Source organism: Asparagus officinalis, chromosome 3, assembly GCF_001876935.1.
Source record: "Asparagus officinalis chromosome 3, Aspof.V1, whole genome shotgun sequence".
Lineage (NCBI taxonomy): Eukaryota > Viridiplantae > Streptophyta > Magnoliopsida > Asparagales > Asparagaceae > Asparagus > Asparagus officinalis.
In genome coordinates this window covers 72467202-72487955 of record NC_033796.1, presented here as the reverse complement: position 1 = coordinate 72487955, position 20754 = coordinate 72467202, and the positions used below count along the sequence as shown (strand labels likewise).

The 20754-nt window shown below is 34.3% G+C and overlaps 1 protein-coding gene across 1 annotated transcript in view; it reads right to left on the bottom strand.

Annotated features, from left to right (window-relative positions):
* LOC109834322 (RAB6A-GEF complex partner protein 1-like) overlaps positions 1 to 20754 on the bottom strand; it is a 41142-nt gene that overhangs the window by 11014 nt on the left and 9374 nt on the right. Inside the window, 6 exon segments of the mRNA XM_020402321.1 lie at positions 10 to 184; positions 263 to 408; positions 552 to 747; positions 3690 to 3913; positions 3998 to 4430; positions 20271 to 20658. Coding sequence (XP_020257910.1) covers positions 10 to 184; positions 263 to 408; positions 552 to 747; positions 3690 to 3913; positions 3998 to 4430; positions 20271 to 20658 — 1562 coding nt within the window.

The following is a 20754-nucleotide window of genomic DNA, read 5'->3' as shown; positions in this document are numbered from 1 at the left end:
ATTACACACCTGCATGCCACGATGACCATAGTCCAGCCAGGAAACTTCCTCGATAAGATTTTCTTTCTCCTCTGATTGGCCACAAGTAACCCAAAAAAGCTCAACCGAACTAGTTAGCACATGCTCATGCCCATCATCCAAATCAAGCACTGAAAGCTCCCCATTTGACCGCAATATCAAGCATCTGATATTGCATTCAGACAAAATTAGTAACTCGCTATGACCGAGAAATCGTAATGCCGCCAGGGAAAATCATAAATACCTGGAAGGTTGTCTGGCTGAAACATTTGAAGAAGATGCAGTATTATTGCTTTTAGACATTCCTTCTGTTGACAGGTCAGGGATAAACCGCATTGATGCAGGATGACTCTTTGCACTCATGATTGAAAGCTCTCGTACTGTAGAAAGCTGTTTGTCATTGGATTACTAACAAATGCATGCACACTAATGTTCGTTCTAAAAGTGTAATTACGTAACACCTTCATGAAAATTTAATCACTTAACTTACTCTTTAAATGATAAAATCAAAGAAACACAGAACTTTCCGATACCTTTAAAACTGGAGCGCTAGTAGGAGATAGTTCTCCAAAGATTTTTATGTGGAAGACGTGAACATCGAATGGACAATACGTAACAAGTATATAGTCTTGGCAGACATCCATAACCATTGGTTTTCCAAGTAAAGTCTTCCGAAAAAGTAAGGAGCTCTTATCAAGATGATATCTCGGGAAAAATAGCAATTCATACCTACAACAGTTAATAAATCTTCTTCATGATGAAACTAACAAGATCGAATGATAACATATTCTACAAGTTTAGAAAGATAAAGAAAACACATAAAGCCATTGAAACAGCAATAGAGTAAATATCAGAACTTGGCCAATGCCTATGTTACAAAGAAAGTAAAAGATGAATATAACCAAGAATAGATGCTCTCAACAGCACAAAATCAGCTTATTCTAATCATTGCAGCTACAACAATCAACAAACAAGTAACTAGAGCATTCCCCCATCCACACAAGAATAGATAGTATCCATGGCACAAAATAAGTTATTATCTCTGTAACTATAACAATCAACAAACAAACAACCAGACATTCCCCCTACCCCCTACCCAAGGTTTTAAATGTCGGATGTCAGGTTCATATCGGACGGCTAAAATCCATGCCGGATAGCAGAAATCGAGGATATATCGGGGGATATGGACTAAATATCGGATTTTCATATCATGTCTTAAATGTAATCTAAGCATTCCTAAATTCAATATAAGGATACTTTATAAATTCTAAAGGCGGCGCCAGCGATGGGTGGATTCCAACGTCGCAGGGAGACAGTGCCGGAGACGAGACGTCGCAGGGAGGCAGTACCGGGACTCTTCTTCTTCTTCTTCGTTTGCTCGGAGTCCTTCGGATGAGTCACCGACCACCCTCTTCCATTTATCCCGACGACGGGATACCCTACCGCCCTCGGGTTCGATTGGGGTTCGAATTTCGGGGCGCAACGGGAGATGGACGACGGGAGGGCCAAGATGGAGGTGGGGGAGGAGCATCGTCGTTCACGAAAGGAGTGATGGGTTCCCAAGTCCGCTGCAACCCTAATTTTTCTCTTTTATTTTTATCGGGTTCATAAAAAACCCTTAAGCATGAGAACGGGTCAAACAGGTTTGGGTTTTTATCACTAAACCTAAACCGGATAACAGAAAATAGATCTAAAAAAGGGTCACATCGACCGATTTTCAAAGCTGAAAAATCGGCCGATATGGCCCCAATATTTTCGATTTGGTCCTGAAAACCGACATACGAGTTGAAAACGCACATGTCGTATCGCTCAAGCCCTCAAACCAACATGTCAGACATGTCGGCCGACATTTAAAACTTTGCCCCTACCAACCCAAGAAGAGATGGTATCCATGGCACAAAATCAGTTATTATCTTTGTAACTATAACAGTNCCCCCCCCCCCCCCCAAACAAAAAAAAACACACCCACCCACCCACATGAACACATACAATCAGAAGGAACTATTGCGACAATCCTAGCAAGCACACATACACATGCATGCTCGTGCAGACCCATATACATGCTTTGTGTAGAGGAGGATGACCAATAGCCTTTTCAAGTGAGTGGGGAAAAAAGAATGAAGCCACATTTTAAAGAATGCGGGTACACCATATGAATGGTCTCAAGTTTCATGCTCATCTTCTTTCTTTTCTTTTTTGTCTTGATGGGGAGGAAGGGGGAGATATAGGTGGATATGATTTGCATTCATGGCTTCAATAGGACGTGAAAGATCAGGTATCCTCGAGACAGTTTTTTGGGCTCAACCGTCGGGCACATTATAGAAATAATAATCATTCCATTACATAAAATTCATTCATTCATTCCATTTAAAAAACATTCATTTATATAATGCATGCATGTATACACACACCTATACATACGCGCATGAGCATGCACGCATACAAACATATTTCCATAGACAAGTAACCTATTGATAAGAAAGTATAGGTGGATATTCAAGCTTTCAAGTTCACCTGTCTGATAGTTAGAAAAAAGACATGACACATAGTAGCATATAAACAAACAAACCTACATAACCTTTTCTTGATGCATCAACATCCAAAGAGGTAAACATATTACTATAGGTGAGGAAGCAGATCAAGAATCCAAATAAATGGTTATGACAACCAATGTTACATTAAACACTGGGCGCTTCTAGGCGTCGGACTTGACGCCCAACGCTTAGTCGCCTAGACGGGCGCCTAAGCGGTTTCTGGACGTTTTTTTTCTTTCTTCATTTAAGTGGTGGTCGATGAGGTTTTGCTGAAGGTCGGAGGAGGTAGTGGAGGTGTTCATATTTGGAGGTTAATGGAGTTTGGAGGACGTATAGGCTACGACACATAAAATCATAATCAAGGCCTATAGGGTGCAATCCACGTAAGCAGACAATGCTCACCTAAACGCTCGTAATATCTAGGTGGGCAGCGTAAATACCGCCTAGGCGCTAGTTAGGCGGTCTAGGTACCGCCTAGGCCTAGGCGTACGCCTAAACGGACTAGGCATAGGTTTTTTAAAACAGTGATGACAATATAATCGAATCCCTTTTAACCCAGACTTCAGTACATTTAGGATATTCCAGACCATGGATCCATATACAAAAACTCATAATATTGTGAATACATGATGCATAAGTGAAAAAAAATAGTTATTGGTTTCTCTATGCAGACATGTCTTTGCAAGGATTAGGGTATGTTTGTTTCCAGCCGTCCACGAATGGAAGCAAATCACATGCAACTCAAACTCTTAGAACAAACAAAAATGTCAGCGGATTTCTCTATCAAATCTGAAACTTACAAGAGTATTTAAATTGAAAATTCAAATTGAAAATTCAAATTAAATAAGTAATCCAAATACAAATAGAACAAAAAGACTCAAATTCACACTTAATATTAAATCCTAAATTCAAATCAAACATCTAATGCTAAACTAGTTAGGACTCTTTATCCAATTCTAATTAAACTATAGCTCTTCGAGAAGACGCTTTATGATTTTCCATTATTTCAAGATTCATATCGAATAAGATATTCTGCATCCCACATGCATCACATAGAACATGCAAAAACAATTACTGTTATCAATTGTAGCTATATAAAACATAGAAGAAAGAAAGAGAAGATGCTAAAGAACTTACGTATTTGAAGAATCAATATAGTTGCATACAACAATAATTTTTCCCAGCCATAATAAGCCTTTGCACTCAATACTTTGTTCTTGGGTGACATCTCCAAAGACGCGCCATTTTTTTTGACGTAAATCATAAAGAATTAGCCCATGGAGACCAGCAACTGCCAAATATGTCCCATCCTTGCTTGCTACAACATTTAGAACTGGCCAATTTTGGGAAATATAAGATACCTGGTTAAGAACACTCATCATATCAGGAAATGCACCAATTATGCATGAATTCAAAGTAACAGTAAATTGATTTCAACACCTAACTGGTAGCTTGAGATGTGATATTTTAAGTTCATCTGTGTCCTCAGACTGCACAAGAAGAATCCTATCTTCACCGTAAATAATCTGACGAATGTATGTTGTACCAGAAAGTCCTCTGTTAAGGCAGCATTTACCAAAAGAAAAAGCGAGAATCCTGTCTGATGCATTCTCTTCAACTGCATAGAGCTTGTATCCATACTCATCCCACTGGACCAACGAGGTTCCACCCATAAGGGGTTCAAACTTTATGTCCTGATTCGGCTTCACCATGGGAGATGATGCAGAATTTATTCCAGTTTGGCGAATTGTGCACATCAGACGGCATCCTGATACAGACCATACAGTCAACCCTCTAAATTTCCATCCTACTGCAAAAGCACAATTATCTGGCGTCCAAGCTATACAAGTGACAGGACCAGTGTCCTCCATAGAGTACCTGCAGTAAGTATAAAAAAAGATTATCCAACCTAATGGAAGATAAGGCCAAAAAAATCGATGATCGACTATGATGAAGTTTAAATATTTCTGTCAACTTATTATGGTGATATTTGATTCTTAATTAATAAAGCTAGTAGACTGTGTGATGAGTGTCGCGGCAGTGGCTCTAATCCGAAAGTAGATGGCTCCCAAACGTGTTGCCTTCGGCGCCAACCCGGATCAGATGGGAAAACACGAGATTCTTGATACTATGAATTTTAGTGGGTGCTCGAATCTAAACGTGATCTGGAAGGGGAAGATGGTAGATTTTTTAGTCATCGATAATTTTCCAGAGCCTTGTTGTAAGACATTGGCGCCAAGGGAACATAACTCATTAAGGGACGATCAGAGGAGATTCAGCCATGACGATACTCAAGCAAGGGTCGTCGTTGGGGTAAGCAATCAGATTCGAAGGATTGCGGCATCATCGGAGGCGAATGGTGTCAGATCTCGAGGCTGCGGCGGATACTGTTCATCAGTGAACAGTAACTTTTTCCTAGAATTTTTTTTTGAGATCGGATGGCTAGGATTGAAAGTGGAGAAATTTTAGATAAATAACTAGGCCTCACACCTAGGGGTTTCACACCCGAAGGGCTTCATACCCTAAAGAAAAAAGACAAATCACATGCTAAAGAACACCTCACATGCTCAAGAGAGAATCCTCAAACTCAACTTTTTTATTCATCAATGTCTATTCCTCATAGAGGATTACATCTCTTATTTATAGGAAAAGAAAGCAACTATACACTTTAAGGAAGTAAATAAAAATCCTAATCAAATCAAAACCTAACAAAACTAAAAGATGCAATCAAATAAAATCCTAGCTAAAATAGAAAGAGATTTCAAAATCAAATCTTCAAGAAACCCTAACTAAAAAGAAGATTACATAGAATAAAATAAAATCCTGCCAAAAATTGAAAGATTATAATAAATCCTAATCGCATTACGTGGAGGATCCATGACTGTCCTCTCCCCTTGTTTGAAAAAACTCAATCTCGAGTTTTATGATGAGAGAGCGTAATGTTTGACTTGATTGGTGAGAAGAATTCTATTGTAGATTGAAAGATCTTCAAGATGAGTTGTACAACCCGATATTGCGTCGGTGGTGGAGGATCTAGAATAATGAACTCAATAACCGGATTATCTTGAAATTTATACCGCATATCGAACATAAGTTCGGATTCTAGGCTTGACTTGAGTTCTAGGTTTGATTCAAACTCGAGAGTTAGATCAACCTGCTGCTTTATTTATGGTTCCAACTCTTGTTTAAGCATGGGCTCTAGATCTATCTTTTGATTTGCTTCTTCTGGCTGTAGTTCAGGATCGAACTCTGGATTTATCTTTTAATCTACATCTGATTCTAGCTCACGCTTTGACTCGGGCTTTGGTTCTTGATTAAATTTTTGATCTTGCTCTGCTTTCTTGTTTGACTCAAGTTGAGGCTTCAAATCTAAATTGAAATTAAATTTTGATTGAAGATCCACATTTAGCCGGGTTGAGGAATTTGTGTTGGCTTTGCTTTAGAATTTGAAGAGAAACAATATTATTCTAGATGATGGACTAGAGTATCTCCTCTCAAAAAGAGCTTTCATAGTTGTCCATGAACGGATATTTGAATAATAATAATTTCTATACCACTAATATTTTGTCTCTCTCTTTAGCCTACACTTTGCATATAAATACATTTCTAGTTCTGACATATCATAGATAGAAAATATTTCTATATTGAAAATCCAGACGTCAAATTCATAAGTCCTCATATTCATCAAATTCATAAAAGTAGGCTAGGGTACCAAATTTAAGTGGATTAAAATCATACTCATGTGAAGAAGGTAGCGGTATTTTACCCCTGATAACTGTGGATCCTTTGGCTCTGATATCAAATGATGGGGATCGGGGCGGGGGCTCCGATCTGAAGGTAGATGGCTTCCGAATATGTTGCCTTCGGCGCCAACCCAGATCCGATGGGAAAACATGAGATTCTCGATACCGTGAATTTTGGTGGGTGCTCGAATCTGAACGTAATCTTAAAGGGGGAGACGATAGATTTTTTTGTCGTCAACAACTTTCCAGAGCCGTTTTGTTAGACCTTCGCGGCGAGGGATCATAACTCATTAAGGGATGATCGGAGGAGATTTGGCGATGGCGATACTCAAACGGGGGTCGTCGTTGGGGTAAGCAATCAGATTCGAAGAATTGTGGCACCGTCGAAGGTGAATGGTGTCTGATCTCGAGGCTGCGGTGGATACTATTCATCTGTGAACAGTAACTTGTCCTCTTTTTTAAGGTTTGTGGTTGAGAACGAATGGCTAGGATCAAAAGTGAAAAAAAATTAGAGAAAAAACTAAGCCTCACACACAAGGGCTTCACACCCAATGGCTCCACACCCTAATTTAAAAAAACAAATCACATGTTAAAGAACAACTCACATGCTCAAGAGAGAATTCTCAAACTCTAACTTTTTATTCATCAATGTTCATTCCTCATAGCGAATTACATCTCTTATTTATAGGAAAAGAAAGCAACTAAACACTTAAGAGGAAGAAAATCAAAATTCTAATCAAATCAAAACCTAACAAAACTAAAATATGCAATCAAATAAAATCCTAGCTAAAATAGAAAGAGATTTCAAAATCAAATCTTAAAGAAACCCTAACTAAAAAGAAGATTACATTGAATAAAATAAAACCCTACCAAAAAAGGAAAGATTCTAATAAATCTTAATCGTATTACAAGGAGGGTCCACGATTGTCCTACATCACTGTGTGACTGTGTTAAAGGTCAAATGTGTGCATCAACTGATGATCAAATTACATAGCAAATTTTCTAAAAGCTTAAATGATGGGTTGTTGTGCAAATGCACCAGGTAATGTTTCTTGGTACATAGAACACTTGTCGACTTTGTTCCCAATGTGACGGCATCTAAAAGTTGCATGAGTACTCTTTGTAAGACCCTTTCTTTTTTTGTGCATGGACAAGTGTGGGTAGCCAAAAATTAGAGGAATAAGCTAGATAGTACACACATGAATAAAGGTATTCAGACTGAGAGTACATTATATAAGTAAGAAGATAGCTACATACTGTTTTCTGAATATGGTGCAATATGCCTTTTGTCCCTCAGCTTAGTGTGAGCTTTGTGGATAAAAATTTAGAAACTTGTATGAGTAATGTGCCATCAGCATAGCTAATATATCATGCATTGGTCTAAAAAACTTCACACTATACCACAACAAAGCTATTGTTTCAAATCATTTGACAAAATTTTGAAGAGACTGATGTGACTATTGTCTTCAGATGAATACCTGCCAGGCTCATCTTTTTCGCACTTGTATGTATAATTGAGGTGACTGGATTTCTGAGCTATCTGCATTGTAAGTTTCCTGATTCCTGAAGTATATCCCCCCTTCATTCTCAACTGAACGACCTCTTATATGCTCTTCCTATCTAACCGAACCTCTTCCTTTCATGCTAATTTGAAACAGTACAGTAAATCTTCCCCTATACTTGCTAAGTCCGCCAATGTTTTTCCATATAAAACAGCATCTATGGTGGTTTTAATCTACATGTATGTGCAGTGTAAAGGCCCGACAAAAAAAGTAAAAAGAAGAAACACCTCTGATGTTATTTCAAGACTTATCAGTTATCACGCTGAGCCCGACAAAAAAAGTAAAAAGAAGAAACACCTCTGATGTTATTTCAAGACTTATCAGTTATCACGCTGACTCTCTTGAGTTTTTAGTTAGATTAATACACCTCTGATGTTATTTCAAGACTTATCAGTTATCACGCTGACTCTCTTGAGTTTTTAGTTAGATTAATACTCATAGTATGGAATCCAATCAGTAAGATTAAGTTTGATGCCATGATACTCAATCAGCAAGATGCCTTTTGTCCCTCAGCTTAGTGTGAGCTTTGTGGATAAAAATTTAGAAACTTGTATGAGTAATGTGTATGCCTTTTGTCCCTCAGCTTAGTGTGAGCTTTGTGGATAAAAATTTAGAAACTTGTATGAGTAATGTGCCATCAGCATAGCTAATATATCATGCATCCGTCTAAAAAACTTTACATTATACCACGACAAAGCTATTGTTTCAAATCATTTGACAGAATTTGAAGAAACTGATGTGACTACTGTCTTCAGATGAATACCTGCCAGGCTCATCTTTTTCGCACTTGTATGTATAATTGAGGTGACTGGATTTCTGAGCTATCTGCATTGTAAGTTTCCTGATTCCTGAAGTATATCCCCCCTTCATTCTCAACTGAACGACCTCTTATATGCTCTTCCTATCTAACCGAACCTCTTCCTTTCATGCTAATTTGAAACAGTACAGTAAATCTTCCCCTACACTTTGTATGTCCGCCAATGTTTTTCCATATAAAACAGCATCTATGGTGGTTTTAATCTACATGTATGTGCAGTGTAAAGGCCCGACAAAAAAAGTAAAAAGAAGAAACACCTCTGATGTTATTTCAAGACTTATCAGTTATCACGCTGACTCTCTTGAGTTTTTAGTTAGATTAATACTCATAGTATGGAATCCAATCAGTAAGATTAAGTTTGATGCCATGATACTCAATCAGCAAGATGCCTTTTGTCCCTCAGCTTAGTGTGAGCTTTGTGGATAAAAATTTAGAAACTTGTATGAGTAATGTGCCATCAGCATAGCTAATATATCATGCATCCGTCTAAAAAACTTTACATTATACCACGACAAAGCTATTGTTTCAAATCATTTGACAGAATTTGAAGAAACTGATGTGACTACTGTCTTCAGATGAATACCTGCCAGGCTCATCTTTTTGGCACTTGTATGTATAATTGTGGTGACTGGATTTCTGAGCTATCCGCATTGTAAGTTTCCTGATTCCTGAAATATATCCCCCCCTTCATTCTCAACTGAACGACCTCTTATATGCTCTTCCTATCTAACTGAACATCTTCCTTTCATGCTAATTTGAAACAGTACAGTAAATCTTCCCCTACACTTTGTATGTCCGCCAATGTTTTTCCATATAAAACAGCATCTATGGTGGTTTTAATCTACATGAATGTGCAGTGTAAAGACCCGACAAAAAAAGTAAAAAGAAGAAACACCTCTGATGTTATTTCAAGACTTATCAGTTATCACGCTGACTCTCTTGAGTTTTTAGTTAGATTAATCCTCATAGTATGGAATCCAATCAGTAAGATTAAGTTTGATGCCATGATACTTAATCAGCAAGAAGAAAATAAATGCACTGGTACCATAACATTTAATCAGCAAGACTGAGTGTGGACCAAAGAAATTATGCTAAATTGCTAATTAATGAAGGAGATAAGTTTAACAATCAGTTTTCAACAAGGTTATAAATATCGGATATTGGGGAAATATCAGGGGGCCAAATTTCATATAGGATTGCGAATATCAATATATATATATATATATATGTGTGTGTGTGTGTGTGTGTTCGGCTACCCACTCTTAAGATAATATCTTCTTCAATCTTATTTATACTGATAGATCTAAACATGCATAAAATTAAATTCTTAAAGCAAAAACTTACAGTGTTCAGCTACCCACTCTTAAGATAATATATTCTTCAATCTTATTTATACTGATAGATCTTACAAAAGAAACTTCACACTCCAAACTCACACTGAACTTAGAAAATAAAACTTAACTGAAAGAGCACACCTTACATCAAACTACTCCTCCTTATATAGTTTAGAGGAGAATAAAAGATACATATTTTAAGAAGACAGCTGGCAAAGCACTGACAAAAAAAAGTTGGCAATGCACTGACAAGGAATCTTCTTTATCAAAGCAGCTTTATTAAAGCTTTGCTTTTGAAAAGCTTCTTTAAGAAGTACACGTCTGTCAACGATAAGGATATAAATTTACTATTTTTCTTTCTTTTCTTTAAAAATCAACTAAGTTAAAGGACTACACGTCTGTCAACGATTTACACTACCCTTTCAACGCCATCTCGACAACAACTGGGTTTTACACTACGCGACTTTGGTGACGTTCCATAGACCTTAAAAAACTTAATTCATAAACAAAGAAAAGAAAGAACATATAATAAATTTTTATTCTTATAAACAAGTCTACACAAATAAATCGTAAGAAGAAAATTAGCCAAGCATGGCTCTGATACCAATTCTAAACATGCATAAAATTAAATTCTTAAAGCAAAAACTTACAGTGTTCGGCTACCCACTCTTAAGATAATATCTTCTTCAATCTTATTTATACTGATAGATCTTACAAGAGAAACTTCACACTCCAAACTCACACTGAACTTAGAAAATAAAACTTAACTGAAAGAGCACACCTTACATCAAACCACTCTTCTCCTTATATAGTTTAGAGGAGAATAAAAGATACATATTTTAAGAAGACAGCTGGCAAAGCACTGACAAAAGAAAGTTGACAATGCACTGACAAGGAATCTTCTTTATCAAAGCAGCTTTATTAAAGCTTTGCTTTTGAAAAGCTTCTTTAAGAAGTACTAGATTCTGATGAGTAGTTCTCCGAGGCTCAACTCATAATGACCTATTTACTTTTTTTTCCTTTTCCTTTTAGGTCTGATGATGGAACCTGATTCAGTATCCCCATAGCAGCTTTCTAAATATCTTCTTCTTCGTCTTCTCCTTGTACGTCTGGTAATGTACTATCTTCACCACAATAATCAAGGCTCTTACTGGATTGTATTTCCATATTATCAAATACTTTAAAAAACTATCTTTTTATATGATCAAGACATTTTTGCTGAATTTCAATCTCAAAAGCTTGCGGGTATTTCCGCCTAATCATTTTGGCTAACTGCATCATAAGGTTAACCTTTTGAATTTCTTGAGACATAGAATTTTCGAGAACGCTATTATTTCTCTCTATAATTTCTTCAATCAATTTGACCTTTTCATCAATAATGATTCCATTCCACAATCTACAATAGTGGTTTTTTTTTAGAATAAGTAAATGTAAATCATCCCAATCGGACTCAAAGGTCCATGTCCATATCCATGGAATCTCTGTTTCAGAGAAGAAGTAAACAGCACATATGCCTTCAACAATATTATTATCTTCCATTTTTGAAATGAGAGGATGAGACTCTACCCAAGTCGAATACAATTTGCTTATGGGCTCAGGTAAGATGATTAATTCAGCACCATAGATTGTCCACCAATTGTAGAACCATGAAAGAATTCCCTTTTTAAGGGCTTTTGGACAAAGTTTTATCAGCCAGGTATGCTTATTCTTGGGATTTTAATATAAAAATATATTATAAAATGCCTGCTTATAATCCCAATAATTAAAGGAATAAACTTCTTTTGAATTCTGAGCTTTAACCAGAGGCAAGTCTTGGTTTGGATTTAGAGCCCACTTTCGAGGTAAAATAACCTCTTTGATGAGGCATTTGCTAAAATTGGGAAGGATAGTTCTATTTTCAGATCCCCAGAAATGGGTTATTTCCATTCCCTTTTGCATAATTAAAGTTCTCATCCAAGATCTGGATTTTAATGACAATGTTGGGTAATAATTGTCATTCAAGTATCTTGTTCTGATATTTTCAATATCTTGCATTGAAGAAACATCTTCTGGTTCTAAATATAGAACTGTCTTTGACCACCTTTTAGGTGTCCAATTGGCTTCTTGTTTTACTATTGCCGAGAAAAACTCAGTATTATTTTCTTGACTTACTTCATTTATAAGATCATTTACTATGCCTTTATAAAAGGCTGGGTTTTGAGCCTGACTTCCTGAATAATTCTTTTTAGCCACAGTTCTCCATGAACTGGTTTCAGGATTCGAACTTTTAAAGAATTCATTAGGACTATAAGCCCTCTGACTGTGTTGAGGTGAATTACCTCTGCCTCCCCCCCCCCTTCATTAGGACTATAAGCCCTCTGACTGTGTTGAGGTGAATTACCTCTGCCTCCCCCCCCCCCCCCCGTAAAGAGGGATTATTCTGTTTCATGGGCACCCTGTAGAAATTCACGAGTAAGAAAATCGAGTAAGTAGTTATTACTACCTTTAATATATTTAATTTTAAATTCATACATAGCAAGTTCAGCTTGCCATCTAGCAAAATTTTGTTTAGAAACAAGATTTTTAACGTCTTTTTCTATAACACTTTTCGCAGAGCTACAATCAATGCGTAATAAAAATTCTTGGTTAAGAATATCATCTCTAAATTTAGAAAGATATTTAATAATAGAAAACATTTCTTTCTTAATAGTAGAATAATTAAATTGGGCTTTATCCCATTTTCCAGAGGTAAATCTAACTAACTGTTCTTTTTTAGTAACAGGGTCGATTTGTTTTAAGATTCCTCCGTAACCTAGATTAGAGGTATCAGTTTCAACTATTTTAAACCAATCACTATTTGTTAAATGAGTACAAGGTAAACATTTAACATTAATTTTTATTCTTTTAACAGCTTCAGTATGTTGATCTGTCCAAGGTGTAGCATTCTTTTTTAATCTATTATATAAAATAGCAGTGTCTTGAGCTAGATTTTTGTAATAATCTGCAATATAATTAAGAGAGCCCAAAAATCTTTGTAGTTGTTTTGTATCATTAATAATATTAGGAAATTTAGAGGCAAATTCAATACTTCTATCAATAGAAATTATAGTTCCTTTATGAATATTATGATCCAAAAATCTTACTTGAGTTAAGAATAATTTCATTTTGGGAGCAGATACTGCTAAACCATTTCTTATAGCTAAATTTCTAAATATTTCTAAATGTTTGACATGTTGATCAAAATTTTGAGAAAAAATTAAAATATCATCTATATATGATAAGATGAAGTCCGTATAAGGAATAAATATTTCATTCATTATGTTCTGAAATTCAGAAGGGGCATTTTTTAATCCACAATGCATAACATTCCATTCATAATGTCCGAAGGGAATGACAAAGGCAGTTTTATATCTGTCCTTTTTTTCAATTTGTATTTGCCAATATCCTGACTTTAAGTCAAATTTAGAAAATATTTTTGCATTATTAATGCGATTTAATAAGTCTCTTTTATTAGGAATAAGATATCTTATCCATTTTAAAACTGTATTTAGAGGTTTATAATTTATAACAAGACGAGGTACTCCTCTTTCTTGTTCAGCAGCATTATTAACATAAAATGCTGTACAGCTCCAAGGAGAATATGATTTCCTTATTAATTTTTTCTATATAAGAGAATTTATTTTATTTTTACATAAATCCAGATATTCTTTATTCATCTGACAAGGTCTAGATTTTGTAGGAATATCTTTTTCATTAAAATCATCAATATATGGTAAGGAAACAATATGTTTCTTTCTCTCCCAGAAGGCATTAGGTAAGTTACTACATATAGTAATTTTAAATTTATCTTCTATTTGAGTTATTAACTCTTTTTCATTTGTTCTTCTATTTGAACAAATAAAACTTCTTTTAGAAAATTAATTTGATTTTCTTTAAGAATAACTTTTCTTACTTCGTTTAATAAATGAGTTTGAGGATCAGAAATGAATTCAAACATTATTTTATTATTTTTATAAGTAGCTTTAATGCCTTGAGTGTCTACTTGAATGATAGGCATTATATTATGTAAAAAAGGAGTTCCTAGAATAACATCTTGGGATAGATTTTTTACTAAAACACAAGGAATTGGTATACAAGTTCCTTGGACACAAACATGTGCATTTGGTAATTTATATTTTACATCTAATTTATTTTCATTAGCACTACTAAGAGTTTGTGTAGTAATTTCAAAGAATTTTGAAGGTATAATTCCTTCATTAATACAGTTTAAATCTGCACCACTATCAACCAAAGCTATACCTATAAGGTCTGGTATAACTATTTGCTCAGCTATGGCTAGAGTAATCTTTATATACCATTTTTGAGAAGTAACTTATTGCAGAATTTGTAAAAAATCTGAACTTTCTTGTTCTTTATCAGAAGTTTCTTCTGATATTATAAGAGACTTTTGATTCTCTTCTTGTTCATTAATTTTATTTTTCTTCTGATATTATAAGAGACTTTTGATTCTCTTCTTGTTCATTAATTTTATTAAGAATAAATTTATTTTCTTGTTTTAAAGTTTTAACTTCCTTTTTTCTCTTCTTGTTCATTAATTTTATTAAGAATAAATTTATTTTCTTGTTTTAAAGTTTTAACTTCCTTTTTTAAATCTTGAATCTCTTTATTCAAAGTGGATAAAGAGAGAGGTTTAAATGTTGAAGTTTGATTTTTCTGTCTTTTTAAGACTTCAGACATAGAATAAACATTTTCAATGTTAGGTTTTCAGACTTTTCTTTTATTTTTAAAAGAGATTCTATTAGTTCTCTTTTTATATCTGGTGATATATCTTGAGATATAATTTTAGTTATTATTTCGTGATTTGAAGATATCATGTTAATGGATAGACCATTCATCTGTACTATTGATTTCCAATAGTCCGTATTTTGCTCACAACTATTAGTTGTACATACACAAGGTATATCTTCGTCAGATTCTGACTCCGAGTAGGATGATTCATCCATTTCAGATTCACTATTAATCATAATTTTATATAAAGTTCTTTTAAGACCTTCATCTTCTAAGGCATCTATCTTCTTTTTTCTTTTAAGACCTTCATCTTCTAAGGCATCTATCTTCTTTTTTGTATAACATTTACTAGCATAGTGCCCTATTTTTCCACATTTATAACAATGGATCATCTATCTTCTTTTTTGTATAACATTTACTAGCATAGTGCCCTATTTTTCCACATTTATAACAATGGATTTCTTTTTTATTTTTCCTTGCTTTAAAGTGTTTTTTATGTTTATCCCTTTTATCTCTTTTTTCTTCTTTAAATAATTTTTTCTTTTTCTTTTTAAAAGAAGAATGAGTTTTATCTTTCAAATTTTTTATTGGTTCTTTATCAACTCTATAAGGTTGATCGAAAGCGAATTGTTCACAGAATTCTCCTGATTTTTTTCTTTTAGTAAGTCTTTGAGACTTTAATTGATTTTTTAATTTTAAATCATTACATAATGCTAATCCTTCTTTAATGCAGGCATTAGTTAGATACTCATAAGTAAGATTTTCATAGGGGATATAACCTCCTTGTTCATCTCTTATTTTATTTCTAACTTTATCAGCAAATAAGGTTGGCAATTCATCTATAAATTTAGATTTCCAATGAGAGCTATTAGCATTTTCAAGCATCATTACTCTGCTTAAAAAAAGTATCTTTATACCATCTAAAATGAGTTAAAGATGGACATCTAAAATTCTGTAATAATGTCCTTATTATTTCTCTATTATCTTGATATAATCCGGTAAAATGGTGTGTTATTGCTAACATTAAAGTATAAATAGCATCTTCTTGTGGGATACCATTTACGATTTTGGTTGCATTTAATATTTCATCTCTAGCATTAGAGGATAAATAATTATCCCACCATCGTTTAAGGACACCAGTAAAACCATACGAAATATAAGAAGCAATCATTCTATCGGTATTACCGTTTTGTCTACAGACAGTAGAATACATCATCATTCTATGCATAGTAGAATATATGAGAGAGTCAGATGCTCCATCTATATTCCACTCATAAATATTTCGACCATTATAATCACTTTGAATATATGAGAGAGTCAGATGCTCCATCTATATTCCACTCATAAATATTTCGACCATTATAATCACTTTGAATATATGTGTCGTTTTCTTCAAATAACACATTTCCACTCATAAATATTTCGACCATTATAATCACTTTGAATATATGTGTCGTTTTCTTCAAATAACACATTAGGAGGAGTAGGTCTTTTATAATAATACCTTTCAATCCTCTTTGAAGGGTTTTTCATTTTGTTAATTGATGAAAATTGGTTTTCTAGGGTTAATAATTCAGAGTTAACTCATTTTCAGATGTATCATCGTGAAGATTATTAATCTCTTCTTCTGAGGAATCTGTTTGAATAATTGATGGAGTTGAAGCTAGCATATTTAATTTAGAATTATGAAATTTTTTAGTTAATAATTCTATTATGTCAGAGGTTACTTCATCTCCTCTTTTAAAACCTGAAATATCTATAGGAGGTTTTATCGTTGCCTTTTCACTATGAGTGTTAAGAATTTTATTTGTTTCTATGACCTTCAAAGAAGGTATGACTTCATTAAATTTATTTATTAGTTTTTCTAAATCATCCTCAATTCTTATTAATTGTTTTCCTACAACTTGAAGATGTAAATTTGTATAATTATGTTGTTTAATTATTTTATTTAACTCTTTAAGAGTCTCATCATTCGATTCATTTTGTTTAACAAAAGCATTAGTTTCTAAAGTACTCGAATGAATTCCAGATATTTTTAAAGCATCTGTTGGAGGATATATAGATCTTATAGTCATACCAGTGGCAGATTTCCGTGAATTTCTACAGGGTGCCCATGAAACGGAATAATCCCTCTTTACGGGGGGGAGAGGCAGAGGTAATTCACCTCAACACAGTCAGAGGGCTTATAGTCCTAATGAATTCTTTGAAAGTTCGAATCTTGAAACCAGTTCATGGAGAACTGTGGCTAAAAAGAATTATTCAGGAAGTCAGGCTAAAAGCCCAGCCTTTTATAAAGGCCTAGTAAATGATCTTATAAATGAAGTAAGTCAGGAAAATAATCCTGAGCCTTTCTCGGTAATAGTAAAATAAGAAGCCAATTGGACACCTAAAAGGTGTCAGAGACAGTTCTATATTTAGAACCAGGAGATGTTTCTTCAATGCAAGATATTAAAAATATCAGAACAAGATACTTGAATGACAATTATTACCCAACATTGTCATTAAAATCCAGATCTTGGATGAGAACTTAAATTATGCAAAAGGGAATGGAAATAACTCATTTCTAGGGATCTGAAAATAGAACTATCCCTCCCAATTTCAGTAAATGCATCATCAAAGAGGTTAATTTATCTCGAAAGTGGGCTCTAAATCCAAACCAAGACTTGCCTCTGGTTAAAGCCCAGAATTCAAAAGAAATTTATTCCTTTAATTATTGGGATTATAAGCAGGCATTTTATAATATATTTTTATATCAAAATCCCAAGAATAAGCATACCTGGCTGATAAAACATATGTAGCACGGACACGGATCCGACACGACCATCCGACACACCGACACGAGACAAATCCTAAAAAATACATAGGATACGTGTGTTCGACACGTGTGTCCGACACGGACACGACACGACACGGCTTCATGTTATGCGTGTCCGTGCTTTATAGGATAAAACTTTGTCCAGAAGCCCTTAAAAAGGGAATTCCTTCATGGTTCTACAATTGGTGGACAATCTATGGTGCTGAATTAAGCATCTTACCTGAGCTCATAAGCAAATTATATTCGACTTGGGTAGAATCTCATCCTCTCATTTCAAAAATGGAAGATAATAATATTATTGAAGGCCTATGTGCTGTTTACTTCTTCTCTGAAACAGAGATTCCATGGATATGGACATGGACCTTTAAGTCCGATTGGGATGATTTACATCTACCTATTCTAAAAAAAAAACCACTATTGTAGATGGTGGAATGGAATCATTATTGATGAAAAGGTCAAATTGATTAAAGAAATTATAGAGAGAAATAATAGCGTTCTCGAAAAATCTGTCTCAAGAAATTCAAAAGGTTAACTCTATGATGCAGTTAGCCAAAATAATTAGGCGGAAATACCCGCAAGCTTCTGAGATTGAAATTCAGTAAAAATGTTTTGATCATATGAAAAGACAGTTTTTTGAAGTATTTGATAATATGAAAACACAATTTAGTAAGAGCCTTGATTCTTGTTGTGAAGATAGTACATTCCCAGACGTGCAAGGAGAAGACGAAGAAGAAGATATTTGGAAAGCTGCTATGGGGATACTGAATCAGGTTCCATCATCAGACCTAAAAGGAAAAGGAAAAAAAAAGTAAATAGGTCATTATGAGTTGAGCCTCGGGGAGCCACTCATCAGAATCCAGTACTTCTTAAAGAAGCTTTTCAAAAGCAAAGCTTTAATAAAGCTGCTTTGATAAAGAAGATTCATTGTCAGTGCATTGCCAACTTTTTTTTGTCAGTGCTTTGCCAGCTGTCTTCTTAAAATATGTATCTTTTATTCTCCTCTAAACTATATAAGGAGGAGTAGTTTGATGTAAGGTGTGCTCTTTCAGTTAAGTTTTATTTTCTAAGTTCAGTGTGAGTTTGGAGTGTGAAGTTTCTCTTGTAAGATCTATCAGTATAAATAAGATTGAAGAAGATATTATATTAAGAGTGGGTAGCCGAACACTGTAAGTTTTTGCTTTAAGAATTTAATTTTATGCATGTTTAGAATTGGTATCAGAGCCATGCTTGGCTAATTTTCTTCTTACGATTTATTTGTGTAGACTTGTTTATAAGAATGTAAATTTATTATATGTTCTTCCTTTTCTTTGTTTATGAATTAAGTTTTTTAAGGTCTATGGAACGTCACCAAAGTCGCGTAGTGTAAAACCCAGTTGTTGCCGAGATGGCGTTAAAAGGGTAGTGTAAATCGTTGACAGACGTGTAGTCCTTTAACTTAGTTGATTTTTAAAGAAAAGAAAGAAAAATAGTAAATTTATATCCTTATAGCTAGTTTTACACAAATAAATCTGTAAGATCTTTATGTCAGAATTAATTCCTTCGTCCTCTACTTTAAGTAAGACCCTTAATAAGGGCAAAAGAGTTAAAAATGCTCAAAGTACAGAATATACTTCTGAAATTGAGGCTTTAAATAAATGGACAATTCCTGCTATCCCTAATAGAGATATTTATAAAATAGGTTTTCTGGATTATAAATCCTTAATAACTATAAAAACTTTAGAACGAACTACCACAGTAGATCGTGATGAGCAAACAATACAATTGCTTAGTCCTATTGATATTGATCCTTATATGGATAAATATAATTATATTCACATCGGCTTAATACAAGTCGCCTTCAGACTCTTAACTTTACAGGGATTAAATGCATCTATATTAACCTATTTAAGAGATGCAAGATGTTTAAATTGGACTCAGTCCTTAATGGGTATAATGGAAACTAGTCTTTGTAATGGACCAGTTTATTTTAATGTCTACCCAAACTTAAGTTTATCTTTGACAGACCCCAATATATTTGAGGCAGTGAGTTTAAATATAAAAACTCATGGTTATAACTTTATCTCAAGATCTGAGACTATAGCTATAATATATAGAATTCATTATAAAACATTAACCTCTTTAGCTCCAAAAGCTAATGGGGATATATGGTAAATATCAGATTGTCATAACGGATGTTTGTATATATAGTATAATGCACTAAAATGTAATCTCAACATACTTAATGAAATCTAAGCATATGAAATGTAAATAATATATGTTTAGGATCACTAATCAACATTGTAAAACAAAGAAAAGTACAAATCAACATTGCAACATCTCATCTGATCTTTTTAGGCCAAAATGTCATTTGAGATTATGGGAAAATTATGATATCTCGTCCAAAAATTGATAAACGATATATTATTTTACGACAAGCCATATAAAAGGACATACCGACCAACATATCGGCTGATGTATCATCGGGTATGTATCTCCCAAAATAGCTAAAAAGCGATAAAGGATATTTAGGACCCATATTGGTATCGGCAAGCCCTGTAAAAGTATACATCGGGCAGTATATCGGACCACATCAGGGATATTCAAAACAATGGTTTTAAATGTCTTGACCAAAGCATAGTACTTAAAAGCTCAGTAAATTAAAAACTAATAGAACCTAGATGATCACTTTCTGAAGACTTACCCCCAATCATATAAAGATACAGTACGAAGATGTGAAACGCTCTCTGCCAAGTCATACAGTTCCACAACACCTCTGCTACACCCAACAGCAAGAATCTGTTGATCTGGAGCTATAGAAACACACATAGCATCTTCAGTGTTCAACCATCTTTCTGCTTTAATTGAATCAGTTTGCTTTAACCCCTTTTTACTTATTGAACATAGTGCAATTTGTCCAACAGAATTTAGGACAATCAACAACCTCAATAGCAGTGACAATTCAAGCTGGATTATAGCAGAACTCTCAGAATAGTCATGAGCAGGTGCTGAACTTAACGGATTGGTCAAGCCTTCAGAGGTAAGATTGCAACAAAGTTGAAACATGCTAGAGAACTGAAAGTAAAAGCAAAGATATAGTGTGGAAATATTAAAACCACCGAACTCAAACTACCAAGTTGAGACACTATTAAAACCAAGGAATGGTTAAAACAACTAAAATTATTAAA